This window comes from Mustela nigripes, chromosome 5 (assembly GCF_022355385.1).
Source record: "Mustela nigripes isolate SB6536 chromosome 5, MUSNIG.SB6536, whole genome shotgun sequence".
Classification (NCBI taxonomy): Eukaryota; Metazoa; Chordata; class Mammalia; order Carnivora; family Mustelidae; genus Mustela; species Mustela nigripes.
Window position 1 is genome coordinate 58,239,067 of NC_081561.1, and position 17,816 is coordinate 58,256,882.

The window sequence follows — 17,816 nt, forward strand, 5'->3', positions numbered from 1 at the left end:
CAGGCAAGCATGAGCCCCTGTCCTCTCAGACACACTCTCGCTTGCTCCCTCATCCTCTTCCACAATTCACCCTCGAACAGCCAGAGTGACCTTCTGAATTAGAAATCCATTTATGTCAGGACCCTGCTTGAAATCTGTCCATGGCTTCTCACTGTGAGGACCAGCAAACCCAAACTTTGGCTCCTGACAGGCAGAGGCTCCAGGGGACCTGAAGCTCTAGCCACCAGGCATTCTTCTTCCCACCCCAGGGCGCTTGCACCTGCCTTCCCCACTGCCTGCAATGAGCAGCACAGGGCTGACTCCTTCTTGTAAATGTAGAGCTCAGCTTCCTCATAACATTGCTCCATTTTGCTTTCTTCACAGTACATTCCCCTAGATAATACTTTCTCATTTTCACTTGCCGGCCCTTCCCCAGTAATCGCTACCATTTATTACTAGGCATTATTCTAAGAGCCTTACATACTTTATCCTTTCATTCTTATAACCACCTATTGAGGTTGGTGGTATTATTATTATTATTAACCCATTTCACAGATAAAAGAAATTGCTGTGCAGACAAGCTCAGTAATATTCCCAAGATCACACAGCAAGTAAGTAAAAAAGCCTGGATTTAAACCCAGGGAGTCTGGCTCCAAAGCCTAAGTGTTTAATCACCATATCACATGTCAGGGGAAAAAAGCCCCCTGAGTTTTTCTGTCTTACTCATCACTGTATCTCCAATGACTAGAACAGTCTCAATAAATGAGTAAATTTAATGTCCACAGTAATTTGTATTAATGAAGATTTTTATCATGTACTCATAAAATACTATGATTTGCAATGAGCTCCTCCTGGGTGGTTCAGTAGGTGAAGCACCTGCCTTCAGCTCAGGTCATGATCCGGGTCCTGGGACCCAGTCCCACATCGGGCTCCCTGCTCAGCGGGGAGTCTGCTTCTCCCTCTCCCTCTGCCCCTGCTTGTGCTCACTCTCAGTCTCTCTGACGAATAAATAAATAAAATCTCTTTAAAAAATACTATGATAGCAATGTTTCACACTAAAAGGAACTTTGTTATAATTCTAATAATATTTTCCCTAAATATATACTTTCTTTAATATAGGTAATCTGGTCCTCTGACCTCATTTATTCTATTATTAATAAAATTCACCTATTCTTTTGTTTTCATAATCTTTAACTTACAAGATTCTCTAGTAAGATAAATTACACTTCATTATAACCATTCTCAGGGAAAGAGAGTGTAAAATAGTTAAGTTACATAAAACCATGCAAAGTATGTAAAATATCAATAAAGTAAAGTTTTTTGATGTTAATAAAGCTGTGGTTTCAAAACCTGTCTACAGACTCAGACACGCATGCACATATACAAGGCTTCACCTTGAACAGAAGTCAGTTATGGTCAAGGGTCAAGGTCTGAATATATAGTTCTTTGGCAGTAATTAACCTGATCCCAGACTGCTCCTCATCAGAATCAATGGAGGCACAAGACAAAGCTTTTCTTAGCATCTATGGTAGTTCTTCCTAAGAATTCAGTTCATAAGTCAAATACTACATTAGCCTTTATTGTTATTATGGGTGGTGGTATTTAGATTTCTGATGTGCTGACTGCTAAATGTTTCTGAGAGAAAACCTAACCATGCAGGTCTTATTTCAGAATCCTAGACATTCAGAATGATGGGCCTTGGGGAATATCTAGCCCAACTAACTTATTTTGTACATAAGGAAACTAAGGCCCATAGAGGTTAAGCAAGCTGCTCAAAAACTCGGAGGCTCATCTAAAAATAGATCTCAGGTTCCTCAATTCCCAGCCAAGTGCTATTTCCACACACTGCCAGGGAGGCTGGGAGTGTTAATCACCATGCTGCATGCCTGGACCTTGGAAGGAACACTTTTCTAATAAACCAACACAATACAATTTTATTGAGCAACTGCTATTTTATCGGGATTATGTTCAGTCCCCTTTGGGGATGCATGTCCCAATTTAAAAGCTTCAATCATTTGCTCAATTAAACGGATCATCTGAGGTTTTAATAACCCTTCAAAGGTCAACACAACTATATTAGTTAATCCAACAATCATCACTTGAACATCAATGATCTAAATGCACCATTTGGGACAGAGATTGCTAAAATGGATTAGAAAACAGGACCCAACTGTATGTTATATACAGGAAACCCACTTTAAATATAAATGTACACAGAGATCACATAAAGCAACAGGAACTCGCATTCACTGCTGGTTGGAATGCAACATGGTACAGCCACTTTGGGAAAACAGTTTGGCAGTTTCTCCCAAAAGTAAATATACTCTTACCATGTGATCCAGCAATTGCACTCTTTGGCATTTACTCAAAGAAACTGAAAAGTTATGTCCACATAAAACGTACACACAGCTGTGCATATGTTATAAGGTACTTACACTATCCATGAAGTGCTACGGTGTTATTGAAGTAGACTTGGGAGTAGTGGTAACTGTGTATTGCAAACTTGGGGTCACCATTAAAAGAGGGTAGAAAGAGAAGTATAACTGAAGAATGGATGGAAAATGGACCCATATGAAACATTCAACAAAAACCATGAAAGGCAGAAAAAGAGTGGAAGACAAAAAAAAAAAAAAAAAATGGAAGATCAAGAACACGGGCAATAAAAAAAAAAGTAACAAATATGGTAGACATTAATCCAACTAGATCAATAACCACTTTGAATGTCAATGGTCTAAATGTACCAGTTAAAAGACGGAGATCATCAGAGTGGACCAAAAACCAAGACCCAACAAATTCTTCAAAGGTACTGTACCTGTGACACCTGACCACTCTGAGGTCAAAAACAAAACAAAACAAAACAACCCCACAAAACCCTGAACTTTCTCTGTGAACTGTCCAGAGGGCCAAACTCTTTCCTTTTGGGGATCTTTAAGGTCAACTCACAACTATACCCTTAAGCAATACTGAGAATGTATCATTTTCCTCAGGTGTAGTTGGCGAGCTTCTGGGTTTGTTTTTTTCCTTTTTTAATGATGAGTACACCACATCACTATTCTCAGACTTTTTCCTCTTTTCCAAGCCTGTTTTTATTTCCTTGGCGGTTTTTATTTATAAAGGGCTCTTCTTAATTAGGTATGGATTTATGGTGACCACATCAATGGGTTTATTGATTTATCATGAGTCACTGCTCTCCTTGGCCCAGGGTGGAGTGTTTATAACCATCATTATATTTGTTATTATTATTCCATTAACTATAGCATTATTACTAATTACAACAGAAAGCTGGAACAGTGACCATTTTGATTAGCAAGAGAGTGATGAACTCTGGATATAGGAACATCAGTCTTATTCCAGTTTACCATGCTAGACTGCTTTTCTAAGTTTATCACTTAAGGCCAAAATCTCTCTGAAAAAGGTGACGACTTCCTGCTTAAGAAATCCTCTCAGATATTCAGGACACTGGTGCCTGAGCAGTATTTCATTTATGAGACTCATGAATTTGAGATGTGTGAATTTCTGGAGCATCACGTAAAAAAAAAAAAAAAAATTAGATGGTAGTGTAGTCAAATGGGGTCCTAGATTTGTCTCAAACCAAGTCTCTCAAATTCTCACCCAATTTAATAATATATGCCTTCGTGGTCATTTTTTAAGAAAACAAACAAAAAAGAAGTCTGAAAGGGCTTTGAACTGTTCGAAATAAAATATTGTCCAAAAATGACTTTGAATAATTCAAATTAAAGGGCTGTCATTTGCATTTTATCATATGGATTTTAGTTATATGGAAGTTTTTTATTTGTTTAATTACTTCTTTCAACTATACCTTTTTAAGTTTCCCCTTATAACTATTTCTACATGTTAACAAATCTAAAAACAAACTTAAAATAATCATGCAGTGTCTCCTTCCCTCTTTCTAGCAGCAGTGATCACTTAATATTTCCTGAGAAATCAATGCTCATTGAAGTAACAAAATAATACAAAGACATGAAGAGTTTCAATGGTTCCTATTTTTCCAGAAAAAAGTTCAAGTAGAAGCTTGGCTGATACTTACTATCATGACAAATAATAAACCTGTCAAGAATATTTATATGTATATTCATCCTAAGTATAGTGAACAGGTGAGTACATACATATGTGCATATGAATATGTAATGGAATAGAGTTAACAGTGTTGCTTGACTTCAAAAGAGAAAGTAAAAAATTCTATCATATAAACACACACTAGGACCGTATTTGTGCCTATGAAATAAAACATTAAAGTAAATGACAATTGTCATTGGTCTCCTCCAGCCCCACTTCTAGATTTATTAGCAATTCCTAGCAACAGATACAGCATAAGGGATCTGAAAGCATGCAACACTATTGGACAAACCTTTCTGCATTGGGCAGGTACTTCCATGAGCATCTACACACAGAGCATAAAATAAGGACTCACAGAGAGACCTCAAAGCGTACTTAGCAGGCCATGTCCTTGACCTAAGGGAACTTTCAATCTAGCTGGGAAAAGACAAGATTTTCTCTATGTTCTTGTCCTGTCTTAAGCAACCACACAGGCCAACAAGTGGAATTTTTTTTTTCCAACTGAAAACGTAATTGACATTTTAGTACTCAGAGTAAAAGTATAATCTAGTAGAGTAGAAGTGATTTTTCTTTTTTTTAATTTCCTAAAGAGAAGGTTTTAAGTTGCTTGGGCACTGGGGCAAAGAAGTAACCTTCCACTAACATCCTGAGCATTTTTTGCGCATTCGGGTTTCTACCTGAGCCGGCGTCACGGTGTCACTAGGTCCTATTTGCATGTGTCAGCTCCTAAATAAGACTGAAAGCTTCCTGAAGGTTCAGATGATGTCTTTGATTTTGTTTTTTGTTTGTTGGCTGCCTAAGCATGTTACTATTATGTACAAAGGATTTGCTGAGCTGACTTGAGATGACTGAACTCAACTGAAGAAAGACATCCTAGGTAGGAAGGAATGCCAAGAGGCTACTACTACATTGGATGAAGTGATTAAAATAAAAAAATTCTTGACAGGCAGGAACTATTACTTGAATTAAATAAGATAAAAACCAAACAGGAATAACTGTAAATTATCCTATTGGATCTGAACAAATAACTGTAAAAGTTAAAAAAAAAAAAAAAAAGAAAGAAAGAAAAGAGAGGGAGTAATGCGGCTTGCCGGAAAATGGCAAACATGAGGGGACAGAGTGTAGCATGGTCGCCAAAGCATGAAGGCCAAGTTAGCCTAGGCTAACAGAGGCCAAGAGTAAGGAAATTTGGTTCTGGGTGCCAGGCATGAAGTGGGACACTGACAAAGCCTGATGTGCCCAGAAACCACAGACCTGGACAGTAACAGGAAACCCCTATCATACCGCAAGGGCGGGGAAGAGTGGAAGAACAGGAGAAATCCAGTCTGGAGAAGGTAAGACTTTGTCAAAAATGTTGTCAAAACCAGATCTTTTGCCTTGTTTTAGAGAAGTAGTTTTGCTTCAATTTACAGCTTAGTTAATATAATTTCTATTATTTTCTCAAAAAAGACTTTGACACTTTATTACATGATGGCTATAATTAATGTCAGACTCTAAATTAGAAATCAAAAATTCTATTTGATCATTTGGTTTCAAGCTGGAACTAAAGTATGTTTTGGCATTATTACCAACTGTTAGCAGCAAGTTCTGGAAACAGATGCAGTCTTGCTATGTGTTCTAAATATGAAACACATTGCAGAAAGGCTTGGAGATAAAAATATATGCTGCTTATGCACACTCACACTGTGCTATTTCCTGTCCTTATCAGCAATAAAAAGTTCCTCTTGTTTTGTCCCTTCTTTGTTGTTCCAGGTGAACAAAATCTTCTTTCTTCTTTCCCCTGTCTTCTTCCCTTATGTCTTCTACATGCCTATCTTCCTGTACTTTTCTATCACCTTTGCCACTAATAATTTGTTTCCTTCAAGATTTACTGAGCACATACTATGTGCCCAAAACTGTGCTTTGTTGTAACGTTTCCAAGTATGTACAACACAGTCACCATGCTTGAGCGGCTCACCTCCTGTAGAAGGCGGAAGGCATGTGAGCAAACGATGATACTAAAGGAAGTTATGTATCACGTTATAAGTGTGTCCAAAGCCAGATATGAGAAATGGATGGGTGTAGGCAGAGGAATAAACTCTGAGGAAAGTGGTGGTTGGGGAAGGGATTCCTTTGGGGAAAGAGGTGGCTGAGAAAGATGAACAGGGCCCTGGCCAGCAGCGTGGAGGAGAGAGCTGGAGGCCTGCGTGGAAGTGGGAAACTGGCGCAGCTTACATAAGGAATGCCAGGCATTCTTAGAGGAAAGGACCATCCTTTACCTAGGAGAACAGCGAAGTCGCCAGATAAGTGGGTTGTTATTTTTATCTGGGTCTGTTCTGTACTTGAATTGATTAAGAATCATCACCACAATGTAAATTTAATACGCAGTCAATGGAAAAAGCTAAAGAAAAATCTTCATTAAGAAATGGACCAAAGGTACAGAAAATCATAATCTGGACCATTTGGGGACAACTGCTATGACAGCAGAAGTGTTTCCCCAGGAAGGAATGCAGCAACGCTTTCTGAAAAAGAAGCACCACTGACAAAGTCAATGACAAGAGGAAATGGGGTGGGGGTATTCCCAGGAGGAGGGAGAGCAGCCTTGATGTTTTAAAAAACAGACTTAACATCCTTACAATAGAATATTATCCAGTGGTAAATGAAAGCAAGCTCTCGAGTCATGGGAAGATAGAGAGAGAGGGGCCTTAAATGCACATGGCAAAGTAAGAGAAAGAAGCCAGTCTGAAAAGGCTACAGATTGTATGATTCCAATTATACAATGTTCTGAAAAAGACAGAACTATCAAGGCAGGTAAAAGATCACAGCCAGGGGCTGTGGGGGCTGGTGGGGAGGGATAGTCAGGTGGAGCCCAGGGTGATATTAGGGCAATGAAATTATTCTGAAGGACTCTGTGGTGGTAGATACATGGCGTTATATATTTGACAAAACCCAAAGAAGCACAACACTGAGAGCGAACTCGAACTCAACTCGCTAACATCAACTATGGTCTTTAGTTAAGAATAATGTATCAATATTGGCACATCATTCATAACAAACTCACCACACAAATGCAAGCTGTGAATAACAAGACAAAATGGCGGGAGTTGGGGGGGCAAATTGGGGTTAGGGGATAGATCTCAGCTCTACTTTATGCTCAATTTTTCTGTAAATCTAAAACTGCTCTAGAAAGTTTTAAATAAAACTGCTCTAAAAAATAAAGTATCAATTTAAATACATGTATACATAAAACAGTATGTTTCTACCATTTTGAAGCTCACAATACAACTTACTTTCTGCACTGGTTTTTATCAGGTAAGACAAGCTTTCTTTGCTAGAAGTCCTAAGAACAACAAATCCCTGGGAAGACATCATTCACTCCTTGCACAAAATTCTGAGACACATGGATGGGCAATTCTGAGTAATCTGTTCACCCAGGCCAGCAGAGGCCCAAGGAATTAACTGACATGTCTGAGAACAGCACAAAGAATCTTCAGTGACAATGAAACCAAAACTCAGGGGTTCCCTCAGTCACATTGCCTTTACCCTTTCCTCGAATCCCAGGGAACCCCAGAAGTCACCGTGTCATTAAAGAATTAACTTTAATACTTTAAGTGAAGTGAGGTTCAAGCTTGCAAGCTTTCTCCTATGAAGAGAAAGGGACTGCGGCAAATCTTTCAGTAAAATCCGTAGCCATGTCTTTGCCATCCCTGCATAGGCACGAGCCCCTTCATTTCTACATCTTTTCCTCATGTGTGTGTGGTTGCACATGTACCAAAAACCAGTCCTCACGAAAACAACTGACAAGAACCATGTGTGGAGTCAGAGTCAGGCCATGTACGCAGGCTTCATGGGGAACTTCCATACCTCCGTCTAACTACAAGTAACAGCAAATACCATATAACCCAGTTCCCTCAGTTCTTTGAGCAGGCCCAACTAACCCGACTGATCGGGACGGAGTGGAAACCACTTCTTAGGTCCTCAGCACCCAGCGCTCAGAACTCTCTGTAAACTGAGGTCCCAGGATGCCCTGAACCTGCCCCTCCCCGCAGCAAGAAGATAAAAACCTCAACTGCCCGCGTCATTAAGAGAGTCTACCTTCAGAGAAAGCAAGATGAATTCCCACTTCTAGAAAGCAAAATAACCCAACCAATCGCTGTCGATAACACAGAGAAGAATACTGAACAACATTCCACTGGTAACACAGGGCTTGCCTTTGTTTAGGGTCTATTAAATTTAATAACTTCCCCCTCTGTGGCTTTAAACAGAGAACTTCTTCAAAATAAGAGTGGCTCCTATTAAACTTAATTACTTGCCCGTGGCTGCCGTGGCTGAGATGTGTCTACCCGACAGGTGGCTCTTAATAAAGAAATGGTTCTGTAGTAAAAAAAAAGTAGATGTTCTAGTGTTTTATTATCGTTGCTTTAACTTTCTGGTTTATTAGTATTAATTGCTGGAGTTTTCCTTTTAACCTCTCTTAAGGCGTCACTCCCTCCTGTGAGTTAAGAGTGGCCCAGTGAAAATAAATGTGCACATATACTTGGCACATTACTGAAGCTGTTGGTTTCAAAATCGGACTCGGGGGACTTGACAGAAACTCGGTTATAAGGGACATTTAAAGATGAAGTGAAGCAAACACTGCCCCATTTGAAATCACACAAAACATCCCCCCCTAATCGGCCCTGAATGATCAAATGGGGTTTTTCCACTGGCAATTTCTCGATTTTGTGGTAGTAATAAAATAATTTTTAGTAACTTTATTTACTAGACTAATGCCAATTCTGCTGACCTTTGGAAATATTATAGTTTAGCGACTAAGAGTCATAAAAACAGAGACATCTTGACTAGTCCTGCGCAGTTGATTAAGTGGAATTTTTTGATATTTAAATATTTTGAAAGAAGAAAATCAAGACCATTTGCTGAAACAAACAAACAAAAATAATATGTAACCTTCAAAAAGAGTACAGTTCCTAACTCTGTCTTGTGTAAGAAAAAAAAAAATCATGCACACAACCTGCATGGGCCTCTCCCAGAGTAACAGAGGCGGACAACACGTATGATCCTACCCTGCGTCTCTAATTCACGTATCTTAACACTCTAAGAGACCCCTCGAAAGCATCAGAGAGGTCCATGGGCACAACAACCAAGACCACAGAAAAATGCTTGTATGAGTCCCTTCCACTTCACTTATGCCAAAGAGTGGGACAGACTTAGGTCAACCTAAGCTGCTTCACTCGGCTGGGTGGGGCAGGAGAGGAGTTATCAGCAGGGAGTAAACTTACAGAGGGTCTCCTTCCAGAGACCAGCGACAGATAGCTCCTACGCTACGCTAACCCACAAGTCAAAGAAACAGTTGTGTCTCTTTTCATATCGGATAATTACATAAAATACATTTTGAAAGTCTGTAATTATTTACTTACATAGTATTTTGTAATGGCCTGCAGAAAAGTAATTACCATCTTTGTGCCAAGCCTCACAAGTGCTTTGAACATCAAAGATGCCAGGGGTGATAACATTATGACAATGATAAAGACACACAATGGTTTGGGTTGTTTGTGGGCTTACTGTCCTTGCCTTGCCACACCCTGCTCTTTGACAGAATCAGTGAGAAACAATTTTGGCAACCTCTGTAGAGTGAATATTCTTTTTATTAAATGAGATAATGAATAAATATCCCTCAAGGGTGGAGGATGCTGCTTCAATACTGATTGTAAGGTGATAAGGCCATGCTTGTCATTGTGAGTATGGGAGGGGAGGAGAACCAACCCGGTGGGCCTCCTCCTGCCCTCCAATGTCTCCATACTAGTTTCTGATAAGAAGCGTTTGAGTTTTCTCATTCTGCTGAATAGGAACTAAACTCATTACAATAAGGGAAGCCCTACTGATCAATTACACGACAGTAATTTATTGTTTGGTCATGAACCCATGACTGCTGCTATTGTTTTTGTTACAATATTGAAGGCTATTCAAGGTTAGGGAAATATTTCCTGAATTTTTGTTTTGTGCTCGTGGTGGTAAAGGAGGGACTGCAGGTAACGTACCTGTATCATCTTATTCTCTCTATACCTTGCCTTCATGAGGGCCACGGCAGGGACAACACAATATAGCATCCATCACTGTCATTATCGTAATTCATTAAGGTCTAGCATTTGTAGCTACACATGAAAAATTACTCGGGGCAGGGGTGGGGAGTGGGGGAGATACCCGAAAAGGAAGTTGTAAAATCAGAATCTCTGAAGATCTTCAAGTATATTAAATGATGCTCTTCCTTTGGAATGGTCTTTTAGGATGAAATGGAATTTCCTTAGGAACGGTACTTCCTGAAAGATCTTTCTGGTTGCTCTTATTTCTACGATCCCTTGGAAAAGAACATGATCATGCTATTCTTCCAACATTGTAATGAAATAGTTATTTTCTCCTAGTATGTTATTGACCATTTGTGAATGACTTCCACCTGCTTTTAGCACTGCACACATCATTTTGAGTCTGTACAGTAATGACAGCAAACACTGAGGACTTCCACGGGCTAGGCACTGTGCACAGTGCCTTATGAATGCCATCTGAGGAGCCACTCACCTAAATATTTAAATTTTTGTTTGTTTGCTTTACCTCTGCTCTGTGGTGGATCCATTTTACAAAGCAAATAATCCCCTTTAAGAGTTCAGATTTTTATCTGCTTGGCTCATTTAAGCTAGTGCTTGCTTGCATATTATATACAGATAAGCAATTATTACAAAACAACTTGTGCTTCATACTATCAGCAGCACTCTGCGGAGCACATAGCGTGTGTGCAGTGTGTGGCAGTACTTTATATAAAGCATCCCACGGTCCCTCACAGTAACTCTAGGAGATTAATATTATGTCTCTATTTTACAAATAAGAGAGCTAAGTTTCGGAGAAGTAAGGAACTTGCCCACCAGGTACATGAGCTGGGACTCAAAACCTGGGTCTGAACCTTCAGTCCTACCATGCAAGTAAGGACTTCTTTCTCACCCATGAGCCTCTGTGGGTATTTCTGTGCTCCTTCATATAAGGAGATGAGAACTGAGCACGAACTGCTCTGAAAAGCATCTCAAAAAGGGAATACAGGACTGCCTAGAGATGGAGAAGAAGTTTAATATTTTAGCTGCCCATCTTATGGAGAGAAAGCATCCTAGACCTTAGGCTTTAGATCTCGGGGGGAATAAGACAGAAAATATGCAATGTGGCACCTTAAAACCCAGGAGACAAACTCTATTCTTGGGATGTTCCCTGGACCGGCCCCCAGGGAAGCAAAAGCGGCACTCCCTTGGGCCAAGGTGACTTGGTCCCCAAGCCCACCAGGCAGCACTCTGGGGTAAGGGCATAGCCCCATGCCCAAGAGCAAGGTCAGGTAAATCAGGGCTCCTCCAGTTCCCTGACAGTCCCCATCTAGTTCTTTCTTCCTGTTTCCCAACATGCTGACAAGAGGGATTTTCTGTTCTCCTCCCTCTAATGTTTACACAGAACCTCCCACCCTGGCACCATGTTTACTTGGCCAGGAATGACTCAGAGAAATGTTTGGGGTAGGAGGAAAAAACTGGACGAAACTCAGTTTTAAACTAGTTTAGAGCAGAGGCTCATTCGTACCCTTGGCCTCCAATCAATCTATGGCTGGGTAATTCACCTGCTTCTGCTCCTACTGCCTCTCCTGTGAAACGGAAAGAGTTGTGTGGTGCTGGCTTCTGGAAAGGTTTTAAATAAGCCTCAGTCAGTGGACTCAAAGCAATCTCGTGATCCCATACGACACATATAAATGGTGAACAACAGCGACCCCGCATTTACGCGGCGTGTTTTCAGTGTTCTTTCCCCTGGTTTTCCCACTCAATCTTCTGAGAATGCACCTGGGTGAGGAACCTCTGTAGAACAGTGTCCCCTAAAGCTGCAATCACTTCCTGAGGTTCTGTCCTCTAGGTACAGCCAGAGGAAAACAGCCAAATCTGCTTCAGCCACAGAGGGTTGGACAGACAGAAGCCCCAGAGGACCCTAAACAGAAGCAAGTTTGCGCCAATCTGTCCTGGCCAAGCGTCGTTTTGGCCCTATGTGAAACAAAACAGACTCGGCAGAAAATACAGGAGCGACCAGAACTCATTGAACACCGTCCAGCCCCGTGCCTCGGATCCCACAGCGGCCCTCATTCTCCCCCTCTGCCTCACTCATCCCTTCCCATGTCTTTAACCGATGTTTGCCTAAAGGAGGCAGTAATTCCGTCAAGGGAAGTGATAACTAAAATTTAATACTCTGCGCAATTCCCCAAGAAATACCATGTGATTCATAAAAATCGTAATAGCCGTCATAATGAAAAGGGGTCAAAGGGGTAACATGGTTTTCCAAAGAATCTTGTGGTTCTCCCTCCACCCCTCTTCTTACCCTACTCACCCCTGCGGGAGTCCATCTGCTGTAGAAAATGTGAAGGCACTAGGACCAGAGAGCCCTTTCCTGCCATTCGCTTGAGAAACAAAGCCTTCCCTCCTCCCAAGTGGAAAGAAATAAAGGAGTCTGAGCTAATCAAAACCTGCAAGCCTCCTGGTGGAGTTTCAGCTTGTCAGTGATGCAACTCAGCGGAGTGAGTAGCGGCTTCGAGCTTTGCAGAAAATGACAGAGGGAGAGAAACAGAGACAGAAACACAAAGAGAAAGAAAGAGAGGCATTAAGCTGGCCAGGAGTCAAACAGGTGCACGGAGCGCGACCGCTGAGCAGAGTGTCTGACACGGAGGATCCAACTGTGTGTGCCTCAGTGGGTCTACTTTCTGTGTGGGGGACCGTGCTCGGGTCTGCGCGTCAGGGCTGTCCTGAGATGCACGGAGAGATTTTTTTTCTTATTCACAGGACTCATACGGTTGGCCAAGAGCCTCTAACTCTTCTCTGATTGCCAGTGTGAAGGCTGTGTACACTTTCGGGCTCTCTACCATGAATTCTCTCGTGATAGCAAGAGAAGGCCAGAACGTGCGCCTCGTGTACTTCCACCATGAGCCACAGATCTCTGCGGTGCCTCTGGAATAATGGATGTGTGAGCTCTGCGGCTGCCAGGCTGAGAGAGTCTGCGGCTGCTGGATGGTTCGTGCACAGGCAGCGACGTCAGTCTGGGTCAGGCTCCGGGGCCACACATGGCCTCTTAAGACTCTTCCAGGCCTGGCCATACTTCAAATCACTAGCTTCTGCTAAGGATCTTAAGTTTGCTGGGGTCCTGTCTCAGAACAAGCCAGCTTGGACTTCAGGGGGTTAAGAGGCTCTAGAGATGGAAGGCTGAGCCATCGGTCTGTAAGCTGGCTTACAGGCGGATGTTGAGAAGGAAAGGAATGCAAGCAGAGGAAGGCCGGGCGTTAGACCTTCAGGAGAAGGCCCCAGTTGAGACGGTGCCCACCAAAGGGGCCACAAGTCAGCAGGGCTAATGCTGGGTGGCATTCAATGTCATTTTAAGAAAATGATGCCAGCTCTGGTGGGTGTTTAGTCTTTTAACTTAAAATGTTCAAGGACTTGATAACCCCGTTATTCAGAGGACCCGGTTTGCCAGCTGTCATACCGTGGCCCACACGCCTCTCATAGAGAGTTCCTGTGAGCCTCGGCCCGGCCTACAACCCCAGCCCCACCCCTGCACGGGAGTGGGTTTATAGTTAAAGTGTGGTCTTTACCTGAAATGCGCCTGGGCACGTCGGTGATGGCAGGAAGCCCCGTGCCCCGTGTAGAAGACAGCGGGGTGGTGGAGTGGATGGACGGGGACGTCATCGGGCTCAGGTAGGAGGGATAAGACTGGTCATAGGACCACGGCGGGGAAGACTGTGCCTGTCTGGGGTCTGGGAAAAGAAGAAACATCTTTAGTGTACTGGCCACTGTGGACTTCGAACATGCAGCCCCAAAGTGAGAAAGGAGAAAGCAAGAGTAAAATGACACTCTATAAGGAAGTGTTTATTTCCTTTGACCCTAGCCTTTCAGGCCCTGTGTGGCACACAACTTTCTAGTTTCAGAGTGACAAAATGGATCATGCACAACGACTATTTCTCTCTCACACATTAAGTATTTCTATTTGGAAAGTCTAATGGACATTTAAAAAAACAACTTGCTTCAGTTACCTTTACAAAGTTGAATTTTACTTTATTTATTTTCTGTATCTTCTCATATTACTTCCACGAACACATACAACTCTCAACTTTTTTTTTTTTTAAGTCAGATTTTCTTTAATAGCCAATTTGGCTAAAGAACAGGTTCAGTGTACTTTTCCCGGCAGCATACCCAGCTGCTATCTTTCAGATGTGTTTTTTGGTTTTAAAGTGCAGAATTCCATGATTTCGCCTTCTCTCCAGGCAGGTCAATGGATGGCACTTTCTAGCAGGGAGGGTTAGGAGGTTGGGGGTCGGGAGGAGAACAGAGGGAGCAGCATGTGAGAAAACCCAGAGGAGGACAGTCAGTTACAGGATTCTCATGCTAGAACTACTCTAGAAAATGACCTTTAAGAAAGGGATATCTCAGATCATGATCTCAGGGTCCTGATCTCAGAGTTGTAAGATCAAGCCCTTTGTCAGGTTCTGTGCTGAGTGTCCAGCCTGCTTAAGATTCTCTCTTTCCCTCTCCCTCAGCTCTTCCCTCCACCTCCCACTTAAACAAACAAATAAACAAACAAACAAAAAAACTGGAAAGCTTCATCACCACCCAGTTTCAATGTTAAGCATATGAGTTTCTGACAGAAAATGACCCAAAAAGAGAAGAGCAAGGACACATCTTTAATCTTACTGGAATCTGTTTTAAAGATGCCACATGTTTGGAATATAGCCTAGTGTTACCTACTGTCACTGTAATAATAAAAATAACAGGCAGCCAACTTGTTAGGTTAACTGCTGAGCATTAACAATATCTTTTGATGTATCTCTATGGGGTTTCCTGGAGGCACAAGTTCAAGGCCAAGTACATTTATCAAAAGAGTTTCAGTCTACAGAGGAAAAAAAGGTAAATTTGTCATATATTTCCAGTGTGTATTTCAAATTAATTTTGTTCTTACTGGAAGGCTAATCAAACAGATTCATAAGCAAATTTCTCTTAACTTTTTTTTTTTTTGCTACTTCCAAAATGTTTTGCTAGTTTTAAAAATTCTAATACACCAGGCTGTTCACAAGACAGCATCGTATATTAGAATATTCAAGGACTTTGTGATGTGGAGAATGGGGTCAAGTTCTGAGACTTCTACTTTCTAGCTGTGTGAACTACTCAGCAACTCTGAGCCTTGTTTCCTCAGGTTATATCCGAATCACAGTTTGTAAGAATTACAAGAGAAAACCAGGGGAGCCTGGGTGGCTCAGTGGGTTACAGCCTCTGCCTTCGGCTCAGGTCATGATCTCAGGGTCCTGGGATCGAGCCCCTCATCGGGCTCTCTGCTCATCGGGGAGCCTGCTTCCTCCCTCTCTCTCTGCCTGCCTCTCTGCCTACTTGTGATCTCTGTTTGTCAAATAAATAAATAAAATATATTTTTTAAAAATGTCTTTACAAGAGAAAACCATATGGAGAGAATTAGCACAAGGAGGCACCCAGTAAGTATTGACTCTTATCTTAAAAAACAAAAACAAAACTCCTCCCAGTGACACAAGGATAGTCCCACAGTTAGAACACATCTGAATTGGCACTAATACATTTGGACCAGGCTTAAAACTATTCTCCTAATACCCATCAGCCTCTGAAAATGAAAAGCTTAAGTTTTTAAAACAATATGTTTAATAGTCAATGTAGGCTTATCTCTAAAAATAAAAATGAGTACAACAAGACATGGGTATTTCTGAAATGGTCCCTCTTTTAAAGCCTCTCGGTTTTTCCATACAATCAAAGCCAGTTAGTTTCAGCTATTTCTTGTTTATTTGTTCAATTCAGAAACAATTTATTTAAAGGCTGTCTAAATAGGACATACTGAGTCAAAATAATGAAATACATCTGGATATTTATCTGATGTTTACTGTATCAACAGATACATAGGAAAATTTCATCCAGCTCAATTTTAGGGAACATTTACTGGAGTTTGCAACTTGAAAAAAAGTATGGTACTGTAAATGGTTAACATAAACTTTTCCTTCAGAAATCTAAGGGGAACTAGGTCATTAAAGTAATGAACTTCTGTGCTTTAAAATGTTCAAGGCTGAGATTGTATAGATTGGCAACATTTCAAATCAGAGTGAGTGGTCCTTGTGATATATCTGATACTAACATACTTCCTTGTTTTAACCATTAATGTAATTCATTACATTTCAGACGTAAATACAAATGACCTTCAGATGGAAAAGGATGCATTCCTTACAGCACCCGAAGGCGATCTCATAAAGGCAAGGCCTTCTCTCAAGCCATGTTTTCAATAGACAAAAAGGACAAGAATCCCATAGATAACTGAGCTGCACACACAGGATTCCGATCTGGATTTGAGTTCTAATCTAACCTGACCAGGTTCTTCTGAACTTGCCTTCTGAAGCAAGCAGTTTAACCTGCATGTCCGTTCCTCTACTGTAACTCGCTGTTAGCAGTAGCACAGGACTCCCTGCCTAAAAATGGGTAAAAATACAAAGAAGTGTAAAGAATGAATAGAAGTATTAATGTTTAAAACATATCACTGAGGAATCGGGGAACTTAATGTGGGCAGCCTTTCAGTTCTCCTGGAGCAGGCGGGCAGCCCAGTCCAGGGGGAACAAGTGAGCTTTCTAGCAGAAGGATAGGAGTTGGAACCCTGGCTCTATGATTTATAAGCTGCATGGCTTCAGTGGTGGTAGGGAACTCTCTGAATTTTGGAGGGGAGACAAGCTCCTCTCGGTGCTGAGCAAGCCTCTGAAACTTTAGGGCCTCAACAGCTCATCTGTAAAATGGGAATAACGATGCTTCTTAGGGTTGCTGGGAGCATTCCATGAACACGGCCTTATCTGATGAGTCACCTGGCATTCCTGGTACATATTAAGTACATCATAAATATAAATGACTATTGCTAGCTGTGAAATGAGTACTGTAACAATAGCTACCTTTTTGTTACAAAAGTAAATGAGATAATGTAAGTAAAAGCATTCGGTAACTATCAAGTGCTATATTAAAATTATTACTGCTCTTCTTTAGGAGCTCACGTGGTCAAGGCCCTGCTGTGTGACAAGGATTATGTTTCTTAATGTTGCTGGGCTTCAATCGCTTCACCTGTAAATGGGTATGATACTATCACAGAGCTGTCGTAAGGACTAAATAATACACAGGGAGTGGCAAATCATCGTTATCATTCAAAAAAATTAAAAATCTGACTCTAAACCATCCAGGAGGGCTGGGTTGTCTCATGTTATTCTTGAAGGTTTCTAAGATCAGACCCAACACAAATAGTAAGTGCTTGATAAGCAAACATTCAAGGAACCTCCCAGGGTGGTTTGAGTGAATAATGAAATTTTATAACGAAGTAGTAATTAGTCATCCTCTAACTTCCCCTCAGGTGATAAAAGAAGTTGTATCAGTAAGATTTTAGTTTTTATATCATGTCCCTGACCTCCAGTTCCAGAATATACACCAGAACAGTCTATCAAAGGACAGTTTTGCTTTTACCAGAGGTCTTACCTGAAGATCTCCAAGATTAGTGAAAATCACTTCTTACTATCCTTAACAAGTGAGGTCTCTCTTTTTGTTTTTTTGTCCCAGAGGACAGACTGCTGAGCCAGAACTGCCACATGGGGGTTCACTAGATCTCATAAAAAATAATTTTAAAAAGACACAGTAATCTCTAAAAAAAAAAAAAAAAGTAGTAACAGTCTCCAATAGCCCAAAGGCCTTCCA

General features: G+C 41.3%; 1 protein-coding gene across 7 annotated transcripts in view; it reads right to left on the reverse strand.

Moving 5' to 3' along the window:
• The window catches only part of RUNX2 (RUNX family transcription factor 2), a 223,512-nt gene that overhangs the window by 124,075 nt on the left and 81,621 nt on the right, over positions 1–17,816 (reverse strand). For 6 of the 7 annotated variants that reach the window (XM_059400341.1, XM_059400338.1, XM_059400344.1 and 3 more), the window contains one exon: positions 13,682–13,843. In XM_059400341.1, coding sequence (XP_059256324.1) covers positions 13,682–13,843 — 162 coding nt within the window. Of the gene's footprint in view, positions 1–12,435; positions 12,635–13,681; positions 13,844–17,816 lie in introns of those variants that run through there. The other variant, XM_059400343.1, reaches the window with a different exon arrangement.